This window comes from Emys orbicularis, chromosome 6, assembly GCF_028017835.1.
Source record: "Emys orbicularis isolate rEmyOrb1 chromosome 6, rEmyOrb1.hap1, whole genome shotgun sequence".
Classification (NCBI taxonomy): Eukaryota; Metazoa; Chordata; order Testudines; family Emydidae; genus Emys; species Emys orbicularis.
The window spans coordinates 25363000-25375541 of NC_088688.1; the positions used below are offsets into that span (position 1 = coordinate 25363000).

The 12542-nt window shown below is 39.4% G+C and overlaps 1 protein-coding gene across 1 annotated transcript in view; it reads right to left on the reverse strand.

Moving 5' to 3' along the window:
• The window catches only part of RANBP3L (RAN binding protein 3 like), a 38886-nt gene extending 27069 nt beyond the window's left edge, over positions 1-11817 (reverse strand). The window contains exon 1 of the mRNA XM_065406638.1: positions 11556-11817. Within this exon, the coding sequence (XP_065262710.1) occupies positions 11556-11817 (262 nt within the window). The remainder of the gene's footprint in view (positions 1-11555) is intronic.
• Positions 11818-12542: the final 725 nt, after the last annotated feature.

Consider the following 12542-nt stretch of genomic DNA (forward strand, 5'->3'; position numbering starts at 1 on the left):
GGACCAAATTGCACTGTGTGACCAAGCGAGGCTAGAAAACCCTGGCAAAAATCAAGAGGGAACGTGACCCCACATGCCTCCCCCCACGCATCACTTCTGCCCAGTGGAAAAGGGACTCAGGGCTTCAGCCCCTCAGGGCATGCCTGCTGGGGCTCAGGACTTCAGCGGGAGTGGGGCTGAAGCCCCAAGCAGGCACCTCCCATAGGGCTAAAGACCTGAAACCCCCCTCCCTGCAGGGCTAAAGCCCTGAGTCCCGGCAGGTGCCTCCTGTGGGACTGAAGCCCCGAGCCCCAGCAGCTTCTCCCTGACTCTTGAACTTCTAAAGATTGTCCTATGTGGCCTGGAGGGTCAGTAAGTTTGGCCACCCCTGCATTAGAGCTTAACATTTAGTAATAAAATATCTGAACAACTGTTAAATTACCCATGTAAATAAGTATTGCTCACAGAAACCAGGTGCAAAAACATGAAACTGATTATTTATCACTGGAGTGAACTGGTAGTAGTTTAGAAACAAGGTAATAATTATAATTATTAATATGGAGTGTTACTATAGTTATTTTTTAAATTTTCAAATTAATTTACAAATATTGTGGCCCATCTTGCAGTCCTTACTCTTTTTACTCCTGCTTACACAAGGGCTGAATTTAGCCACATCAGTATTTCTGGCAATGAAATGTAACACATCTGTGATCACCAAGGACTTCATGGTTATCACTATATTGTCCACCACAGACTTTCACAGTGAGAGCAGGAAGAGAGCTTTGGCTCCACAAGCACAATCCCCCACAACTTCAGCTAAAGGAAAATCTCCGTTAGCTGATAGCAACAAAGGACATGTGCTGCAGCACTTAGACGAGCAATTCCAATTCTATCCAGCAGAGGGGGGAATAGTACATATAAACCAGTGGCTCTCAACCTTTCCAGACTACTGTATCCCTTTCAGGCATCTGATTTGTCTTGCAAAGTTTCACCTCACTTAAAAACTACTTACTTACAAAATCAGACAAAAATACAAAAGTGTCACAGTGATAACCACTGATATAAACAACAACAGTTCACTGCGATATTCATTTATTAAATACAACTATTTTTCTCTCTTCCCTCCCCCATTTATTAAGGTTCAAGCTTAAATACTAAAGGACACCTTCAAGTTACCTCTTAAAATGTAAAATCCAGCACAATATTTTAAAGATACATTTACCATTTTAAAGCGTGGAGCATATTGCATTAGCAAAGAAAGAACTGGAGTGAGAAAGGAACCCATTGATTCCACATCAGCTATCACTGAGTCAGCCTGGCTGGAGCTAGAAGACTGCAGGAGTTAGGAAACCGTTTGCCAGAACACGATTAATTTTTTTTCCAATAACAGTTCTAAACTGTAAAAAGCAACAGAGAGTCCTGTGCAGGGCCAGCTTCAGGCACCAGCTTAACAAGCAGGTGCTTGGGGCGGCCAAGGGAGAGGGGCGGCACCTGCGGCAATTCGGGGCGGCAGGTCCCTCACTCCCTCTAGGAGCGAAGGACCTGCCGCTGCCGATCGCGATTGCAGCTTTTTTTTTTTTTTTTGCTTGGGGCGGCAGAAATGCTGGAGCCGGCCCTGGTCCTGTGGCACCTTTAAGACTAACAAATGTATTGGAGCATAAGCATGTACATGCATCCGACGAAGTGGGCATTCACCCACGAAAGCTTATGCTCCAATACATTTGTTAGTCTTAAAGGTGCCACAGGACTCTGTTGCTTTTTACAGACCCAGACTAACACGGCTACCCCTCTGACACAGTTCTAAACTGGGAATTACTGAGGAAAGATTTACAATTGGTTGGTTTATGGCAGAAAATTGTGGAGCTAGGATATAATGGTGCTCGTTAGACATTCATAGGTGTATTCTGTTTTAGAAAATAGAATCACCATTAACTCCACTTGTGCCTGAGGAAAGAGCTCTTCTCAGAGCATTTAATCAGAGGTTACTGATACCACCTGGATCAAGTCATGTCATTTTCAGGGATCTATGCTGCTGCTACCAAAATCAGGGGAAAACCCTGTGTATCCCCAGTAGTGTGGGTATTGTGGGTGTTCAGGCCACTCAGCATTTTCCTGGAATGAACCCATTAGTAATCTTTGTAAAAAAAAAATCCTATGTATCAAATTATAATAAACTTTTTAAATTTCTAGCATGTTTAAATAAAAATCTTGTACAGACGTTCTACTAGGAATGAGTGATGCAGACCTAACTAATCAGTGCTGTAAGGCCAGTAACACTGGGGAATTCGCACACAAAAATGACTATGTTAATTCTAACTGTCTTGGCTTAATTTGTGGTTTCTGCATTGCTGAACAGGGTTGACACTGTCAGTGCTGCTGCATGCTGGGAAAGGAAGAGGGAGGAGAGGGACATCTTCTTTGTTTCTTTAGCATCAGCAGGGGGCATACAAACAGGCACAGTGACTGGCACCGTGTCCCAAGGAAGAGGTGGCCCTTTGTCATTAGCAGGAGCAGCAGCCACGGACATACACACAGACAATGAGTCAGGGCCAAGAAAGGGGAGGGGTAGGATTGGGCAGCCCCGCCTCCTCATTACAGGGAGGAGGACACACAGACAGACACAGTCTGGTGAGAGACTGGATAAGACCAGGTTGCTCCAGTCCTGAGCAGTTCAACTACTTTTGGGTGAAGGAAGCTGCTGGAAAAAAGTGACCGCAGAAGCTTGCCAAAGAAGTTGCCTCTGAATGCTAGGACAGGAATAATCCACCACTCTCAGCCAAGAGAAGGAGTGCCTGCCCATAAATAATCCCCACAGATTGGACTCCTTTTCCCTTTCTACAAATCCCTTGAAGCTGCTAAATTAGAAAGGACCTGGCCTAATGTCTCCTGCCTTGAGAATTGTAGAATGATCCCATTATTAGAATTGCCAGGTTAACTCACTTGTGAATCATCTGCATGGCCAATCTTGGTTCCAATATCCTGCTTAACATGTGAGGAATTGAAACCTGGATCTGATACTCTGCTCTCCCTTACATGTGAGGGATTCAGATTTCTGGTCTAAAACTTGCTCTTCCCTATGTGTGTGGAGCATGGATCCTAGCCACAATATTCTGTTCTCTTCCATCTGCTCAGATCATGGCTCCCAGCACTATCCCTCTACTCTTCCCTATGTGAGCTCTGAGTTATGCACATATAGGGGAAAGCAGAATATTTGAGCTGCCATTTGAGTTCCGTGCACATACATGAGGGTGGAATATTAGAGCTGAGACTGGCTGTGTGGGTCTCCAAGGAGTATTTTTCCCTATGGCAGTTTTTAAAGAATCTCACTTTTGATGAAGGTTTGTGCAATATAAATTCTTATTCATGATTCTTTTTTAAATCAGTCATTTAATTCACCACATCTAGAAAGCCCTGAAATGTTAAAAAGGAATGTAGGACACATTACAAAAAAATCTCCGTGGCTTTTACTTCCTTAAACAAAACATCCAAAATAGGATGATGAAAAGAGGATGCTGGGAAATGTTGGATAATAATATTGTAATTACAGTATATGCAGACTATAATTAATTACAAATTTTATTTTCAGATTTCAATCTGGTCTTGCACTTGTTGTACATGTTTTTAAGCACTGTCACCTCTACATGCAGGTAATAGGTTCTATCAACTGCACATGCGCAAATGAAGATCATGTTTTTAAAATTTGGCTCGGGGGAGAAAAGGAGATCAAACTTGGAAAAACATGATTGCTGGAGGCTGAGTGAGCACAGGAAGCATTAAGCAGAAAGACAAGCAAGGATATAGCTGAATCCAGGATGTAAAATTGCCTACATTAAGTCTACCTGTAATGTGAAAAAGTCTGTTTACCCAGCTAGGTGTGTGGTAATTTCAGCCTGCAGTGCAAAACTGTAAGGTTTACTTTTATTTTTATTGATTTTCTGTGTTCCCAAAGTTGACGTTTTTTGTTTTTTGTTTGTTTTTTTGCCTTGTTTTTAATTAATTTAAGGAAGTTTTTGGCTGGTTTGGGATTACTGTTGCATATTGTCCTGAGGACAGGTAAATGATCTGTGGCCTTGGAGGACAGATTGGAGGGAGCCCTGAACTTAAGTCCAGCTCAGGTTCTTGGTCAGAAGCAAAGACCAAGGTTGCTGTCAGTGCCCTGGCTTCAGACACCCCAAAGCATGAGAAAATCCTAAAAAACAAAGGATGAGAGATGAGTTCATGAAGAAAAGATAACAGTTACAAATTGTTTTCTCTTTGCAGTCTGCAAAATTAATTCGTTTTCTTTTGCATCTAAAAATATTTTAAAAATTGTTTTACCTTCAGTGTTCTGTGGCTCACATTTTTGCAGGTGTTTGAAAACATTTTTTAAAACAACAGTTTCAAACGTGGATACCTAAAGTTAGGTATCTAAATATATATTTATACACCTAAACAGAAGTGCCTGTATCTCCTGCATGTTGTACTCTAGTAGCCTCCACTGACTTCAGTAGCATCTGTGAGTGCACAGCAACTCTGAAAATGAGGCCAATTTTAACATGGATTAAGATTCCTAAATGTAGGCATCTGCATTTAAAAATGTCAACTCTGTTTTTTGTAGTTCAAAATCTATATTTTCTTTGCCAACTTTGACTGTAATTATAAATCAGTGCTGGCTGCCTTATGTTAAGGAGTGCTGTCATAGCCATGTTGGAACCAGGATTTTAGACAGACAAGGTGAGTGAGGTAATATCTTTTACTGGACTGACTTCTGTTGGTCAAAAAGACAAACTTTCAAACTAAAGAAGAACTCTGTGAAGCTTAAAAGTTTGTCTCTTTCACCAACAGAAGTTGGTCCAGTAAAAGATATTACCTCACCTATCTTGTCTCTCTTATATTAAGGAAATAAATAATTGATTTTCTCATACAGAGTTCTGCGTTCCATTCCAGTCCATCCCACTTGCTAATGTTCCATTCTGGGTGAATTAGAAAACCAAGAAACCAGTGAATTCTGACATAGAATCTTAGGTCTGGAAGATTGGGTTGCCAATGGCAACCCTCCAGGATTGGCCTGGAGTCTCCAGGAATTAAATATTAATATTTAATTAAAGATTATGTCATGCGAAGAAACCTCCAGGAATACATCCAACCAAAATTGGCATCCCTACTGAAAAGGTCCTCAAGAGGTCTTATAATCCAATCCCCTACACTCAAGGCAGGACTAAGTATTATCTAGACCAGCCCTGATAAGTGTTTGTCTAGCCTGCTCTTAAAAATATCCAATGTTAGAGATCCCACAACTCACTAGGCAATTTATTCCAGTGCTTAACTAACCTGACAGTTAGGAAGTTTTTCCTAATGTCCAACCTAAACATCCCTTGCTGCAATTTAAACCCATTGCTTCTTGTCCTATCCTCACAGGTTAAAAGAAAATTTTTTCCTCTCTCCTCCTTGTAGCAACCTTTTATGTAATTGAGAACTGTTTTCATGTCCCCTCTTCTCCAGACTAAACAAACCCAATTTCTTCAATCTTCCCTCATAGGTCATATTTTTGTACACCTTTAATAATTTTTGTTGCTCTTCTCTGGACTTTCTCCAATTTGTCCACATCTTTCCTGAAATATGGCATTCAGAACTGGACACATTACTCCTGTTGCGGCCTAATCAGCACGGAGTAGAGTGGAAAAATTACTTAGAATAATTAGGCTCTCTCTACTTTACTAGGGATGTACCAACACCTAGCTTTTGTAATATAGTTTGCATGACAAATATTATTCAGGAGCCAGCCAATGAAATTTGAAGAAAGTAAAATGTTAGTAGTAATTATTAATCTTCCAGGAAAGTAAACATTAATGCTAGATTGTGGCTATACCTTACAGAGTGAATTCAATATTCAAAATTAGGCTAAAACTGGAAAAAGCTGTATTTTAAAAGTTTCCCCACACAGCTGGCCAGTCCTTTTCAGGCTGTTTTGCTGATGTTGTGATACTGACCTGTTGTAAGGTAAGTATCTCAAATTTTCACTACTGTCTTTCATCCAGTTCACAAATCGAGAGGCCTTAAAATGGCCAAAGGATCCATCAAGATTTGCCACAGCTCTTGCTACTGTTAGAAGTCTTTCCCCTATGTTGTATCTATTTTGTGATGTGGCTCTTTACAAGTAAGTGGAATCCTGCTGCCTGACATCTTCTTTGGATTTTTTTATTCTTTCTCATTCCGAATTTTGGTCTTGATAAGAGCTCAGTGAAATGTAGAAAGCACCATTTTTTAAAACACAAAAACTATTAAATGAGAAGATCAATGTCTTTGAATATAATTTCTACCCTTATATTTCTTGGTACAGTGTTGTATAGTATTAGCAGGCTTCTGCACTCTACTTATATTGCATCATGTTTTCACTAACATTTGATTATTATTTGCAGAAATTAATACAGCAACACTTACATGAGCTAATGTAAAAACTATTTAACTGTATGGTGAATACTTAGAGGGAAAAAATCAGAACTAGTTTAAATGTTCTCTAGCGCAAAAAGCTAATAGCAGTGGGACATTTTTGTTTGCCACTTTTAGCATCAAACCACAGACACTATAACCAGAAAATTGTCTGAACCACGTTAGGCCTATCAGCGCTGCAGTACAATCTGCATAGTATACTGCTAAGTACAGTATAATATGACCTTGTCCACATACTTTTTTCTAAGAATAAATAGAATCCCCACAATTGCCCTCACCATTCAGCTCTACCTTATGATTGTGAAGATAACTTTATTCTCGATGTCAATATATTTCTGTTTTGCTGAGTTTGCAGACAGAAACAGTGTCAATATTCAGGAGACGTGACTATATTCACCTTAATGGGTTACTAAACTTCAAAACCTATTGATAATAATTTGATTGCTAACCCTCATAAACAAGCAGCCAAAACACAAACACTTAGATGAAATACCGTAAACCGGAATGAAAAGTACAGCTACTGTAAATCAGGTTTGGGATTTTAAGATTTCTAGCTCCTAGGAAACAACATTCAAGAAATAAAATTAGAGTATATGTGGCATGTTTTGCAAAGTTTTAATGCTAATATTCTGCAGACATATTATTTCAAGTGATATACTATTTAGCTATCTTGTGAATGTCTTGGGAGAAGTAGAGAGGAAAATTAGATTCCTCACTTATTGTGATTTTGGTTATTACCTCTTCAAAGGTACTTGGATATTACAATGATGGACACTCACAGGAGACATAACTAGACAGACAGATAGGTTTGCCCTACCATTCATTAAAATGTGTAAGGTTTAGAGTAATTGATCACATTTAAAAAGCATTACAATATTATTGTCATGCAGGATATTCAAAAATATTAACGGTAAGAACAGAATAAAACAAATATGGTCTAAAACATAGGACAGATTCTGATCTATTATAAATCAGAATAGTTTCAGTGAAGTCAAAGGAACTACATTAAGTGTACACTAGCTGAGGATTTGGCTCTAAATTTGTCTCAGAAGAGCACACATCAGAGTTAAGTTGTGTACTGATATTTCCTTCCTTCTGTAAATTCCACATAAAAACATAGTTCACTATTGTCTATGATCAGAAAAAATGTAACTCCCTTCAGAAGCATAAATTGCAGAAGCAGACCAAAAACCACACGTTAGTGCAAAACCAATGTGATGCTTTTCTATATAAATTTATTTTGTTTCATTTCTAAAACTGCTTCTTAGCACATTACTTTTGGATACAAAGAAACAACTGTCTACATTCCTATAGATAGATGGCAGCCAAAAATCAGTGAAGCCTTATGGCTAAAAACAGGACTTGCCAAAACATGCCGGTGAAGTGTGGTTTACATTTTATAGAGCTGATTAAACATCACAATATAAAATCATAGTTAGCTCTCAGGCAAGTGGGTGTGCAGCAAGGATTTCAGCCAAGCTCTCAGGTCCCTTCCTGATCTCTTTGAAGCGCATAATCCTAGTTTTCATTGCCAAAACTCAAGTGAGGAACATTACACGGGACGAAATTAGAGATACAGGAAAAACAGTAGTTTAAATCTGTGAAATGCAGAGAACCTCCTGCAAGACTTTTAGACAAAGACTTTCAAAAAATAGTAGCCTACAGTTAGGCTCCTAAATTTCTATGTATGTTCCTGAATAACAAGCCTGATTTTTAAGTTCTGAGCATCCAGGAACTCCCAATGAAGTCACTGGAAACTGTTGGTTGCTCAGAACTTATGAAAATCAGACCAGTTATTTAGAGACCTAAGTATGGACCTGGGACCCTAAATTTAGACTCCGAGGTTTAAAAATCTTGGCCTTAATGTCCTTGACTCTATTGACTTCAATTTAAAAGGAGTTGAGAGTCCTCAGAAGTGAACCCTACAGGATCACATCCCAGGAAAATTAAAATAGTCCCCCTACAACTTTATACACAGCCAGATTTAAATCCATATGATAGCAGCTCTCTCCCAGCTAATTTAAATATATTTTTCTATTAAGATTTTGTGACACAAAGAAATGCTTTATTAAAATTCAAATACTCGACATCTACTGTATTCCTTTTATCAGCCACAAAAAAGCAAAACCATGGAATATAAAACAGGTTAGAGGAGTAGCATGGAGGTAAATTCAACTCTGCAGTCCTAGAAGTGACCATCTTCCATCCATACCACATCAAACTGTGGTCCTGTCAGACTTCACAAGCTAAGCAGAAGTGGCTCTGACAAGTGCTTGGATAGCAGATATCCAAGGACATTGAAAGGCGCAACAGGAAGTGTTTTTGGTAGTTTTGTTGGTGGTGCACAATTTTCAAATGATGTCTTAATGAGATGTCCACAGTAGATCTGGTCAAAAATTTTCCAACAGAACAGTTTTCCATTAAAAATGCTGATTTGACAAAATCTAAACATTTGGCAGGAATGTATTTTCCGTGCAAACAAACGTTTTGTTTCAACAAAGTCAAAGCACTTCGTTTTCATAAGGTCAAAGTGCTTTGTTTCAATTGTATCATTTGACTTTTAAGTAAAAATGATAGTCAAAACGAAGCACTTCAACCTTATTGAAACTTTTTTTCAGAATTTCTGTTTTGTGAAAAATTTTGTCTTTTTGTTTCAGATTGGAATGATAGAAAATTTTGAAGTGTTGGAATTTCCAGCAGAACACAAATTTCAGGCTTCAACCCAGCTCTAGTCCAAATCTACACTAGTCTACACTGCAATTAAACACCCACAGCTGGCCCATGTCAGCTGACTCAGGCTCGCTCGGGCTACAGGGCTGTAAAATTCCTGTAAAATTCCAGTGCCACGTTCAGGCTCAGGCTGGTGCCTGACCTCTGGGACTCTGTGAGGGGGGAGAGTCCCAGAGTCCAGGCTCCAGCCTGAGCCTGAACGTCTATACTGCAATTTAACTGCAATTTATAGCTCCGCAGCCCAAGCCCACAAGCCAGAATCAGTTGACAGAGGCCAACCGTGGGTGTTTTATTGCAGTGTAGACGTACCCTACATTTCACGGAAGAGATTCCTGTATACCATACAATGTGCTGATGAAAGACACTATATAAAAGGCAAATAAATATACATTGTCAACCTCCGTTTCAAATAGCATGATATAGATACAACTTGTGGGGAAAGTTGTGATGGGAATGAGATAGGGAGTTACACAGCCCCACTCAGATCAACAATGATTCAAGCTTGCTCGGGAAACTTAGATTCCATTTCTGTTGTATTTAGGAAAAAGAAAAGGACAGAGCACGTCCAGCTAACTAGGGCCAAATAATGCTTCTTAGAATCGCTCTTTTATAATATCTTTCCTATGTTTTTAGGGCCCGAGCCTGCAAATCCTTCATCACACAAATAGCTCATACTCACATGAATAATCCCACTACTGCCAATCATGTGACCAAGACTTTGCAGGATTGGGCCATTACTTGTTAGGCCATGTTCACCCCCTTGCATCAATACTGTACTAGCCACAACTTCTGTTGCTATAGGGCTCAAGCACCATCTGTTTGTTCTGTGGGGAGTGGGAGTTACCCAAACGGGGCTATTTATTATCCCACGCCAATAGTGTGCTTTTATAGCATGGAGCTATGAAGGATTTTTTCTAAAAATATCCTTGTTCACACTGGTCATAATAACTTGGCTATAAGCCTGCTCCCTGTGATGTTTACAAACACAGCATATAGATACATTATGTACACAGCAGTGGCCAGTACAGTTCCAAGCACAATGTGGCCATTGGATAGGGCTTAACAAAGACTTTAAAACCTCAAAGACTACAGTTTGTGAAAAAACGTTAGGCCTCCTTTCAAACAAGTGCGTGTTGTAAGTATTTTTGGAAATCACATCACAATAATGTAATTTAAGCAGAGCTGCTATACCAGCAGTAACTGTGCCACTAAACCAGTGAGACTGTGCCAAGAACAAAGAATTGCTTATTAAACACTCAAGACTCTCTGACATCCCCATGCTCACTATTTTTATATATAACCTAACACTCCAGCCCATTCAGTAGTCATCTTAGGAAGGGTCATAATAATTAGCATACATTTAATATTCGTAAAGCATAATACAAATATTCCACATTACAGCATCCTAGTTAAGTATTAGTTTCCTCATTTTACTTGTGGAGAAACAGACATAGAGAAGTTAATGTTTTGATCCAGGAAAGCAAGTAAGTACATACTTAATTTTAAGCATGTAAATAAATGGGACTACTTGTAGTTAACATTAAGCATCTGCTTAAATGTTTTGCTGGATTGGGGCCTAAGTAATTTGCCCAGAACTATAAACTAAATCAGTGGCAGAACCAGGATTAGACCTCAGAAGTGCCTTACTCCTAGCACTGTTCTCAGTGCACTAGACCAGCTCTTGGTTTACCAATAGTTTGTACTATCACACACAGGTTTTTTTTTTAATCGGTCAATAACCCAGAAACTTTTTCTTGATAGTGTCCTTCCTCCTTTTGAGCTGCTGTTAATAATTTCAGATAAATCACTTTCAAATACTTCCTCTTCCTGCTCCTCCAAAAAGCCGTGATTTTTTTTTTCTTTTCGGTCCACGTGTGTAATTATGGGGCTCTTTGGTGAGCCTAAATGGGTCAGCCCTGCTCTCGTTGCCAAAGTGCTCAGCATAGGACATAGCATTTAGTACAGCCATGGCAGCGAGTGCCACTTCCATGAGCTGTGCTAGGCCAGGCCTTTCTGAAAGCTGCAAAGGTTTCAATGACACAGAACTCAACATCCTTAGGAACAAAGAGGGTACTGGAATTTAAATTTATAGCAAAATCTAGACCTGGGACCCCTCTGGGATTTCAAAATGCAACACTTGAACATGCAGTCTTTTTTAACTCAGCGGGAAGCACAAACCACAGATCCTTGCAGGGTTACATTGGTAGAATCATAATTTTAAGAGTTTAGGATGAAAAGCATTTCAGACCAAATTCGGTCTTCATTTACACCGTTGCAACCCCATTAATATTACTGGGACAGCATGCGTATAACAGGGAACAGAGTTTGGTCTTTATGCCTACAACTAACCCATTCACCAAAAATATATTTGCTGTGGGAGCACAAGTATACAAAACATTAGGTCATACAAAACGTACCTGTGTAGCATTCATCGCTGCGGTTTAATTCACTGTTACCCAAGCTGTGGAACTGATTGCTGATGGTTTGTTTTTGCACATGAGTACTGGTAGCTTGGTTCTCGGTCCAAGTATCACTGGGACATCCTCTTCTTTTGGTGAGGTAAGGTTTGTCCTTCATGTGATGCACAGAGCTGACTGTAATATTGTTACCTGTACATGAAGGTCCTATCCTCGTATATAATACATTTGCTTCACTAGCAGGAACTTCTTGGTGTCTCATACTTATGGTTCTTACAGTTAAAAAAAAAATACAGTTTCAGCTTCAGTTTATCTGGCCCAGGATTTGTGGTTTAGTCTCACTAGCTCTTCTTTTGAAGATAAAAAAAAAAACCCAAACCCAAGCCTAATTTCAGTAGTTTAAAATCCTGCATAGAAACTATGTTTTCCAAATAGCTGCCCAAATGCTAACAATTCCTGCTTTGCATTCTTCTGTTGAGATGAGCTTCTAATGCAGAAACTCAAAGTAACACCTTGTTAAAGCAGTTACACTAGATTCAAAGAACATTGCTCCATGGCATAAAATGTTGTAGATGAAGTAAAGCAAGCATTTACTGAGTACGCTCTTGTGTTACTGTCTCTGACAGCTAAGTGTAGAGTTCTTAGCAGAGGCTGCTCTTTGGGAGGAGATATGTAAAGTCAGAAAGATTAACATAATGGGGTGGGCAGTGAATGACGCCAGAGTCACTTTGCATAGCACTTACCAAAAAGGGGATAGGGAATGGTTTCAGAAGATTGTGTTTTTCTAGTCATTGGATCCTCACAGGCAGAACAGCTTCATACATAAACCCCAATTACCTCGTTTTACCGACAACAGTAGAGCAAATTAACAATTAACACTAGGTGTATGAGGGTAAGTGTGTGTGTGTGAGAGAGATTTGATGAAAGTTTATATATCTGCCATTCATCAAAAGAAATGCAGTTCCAAGCAGAACATAGAGAAAACTG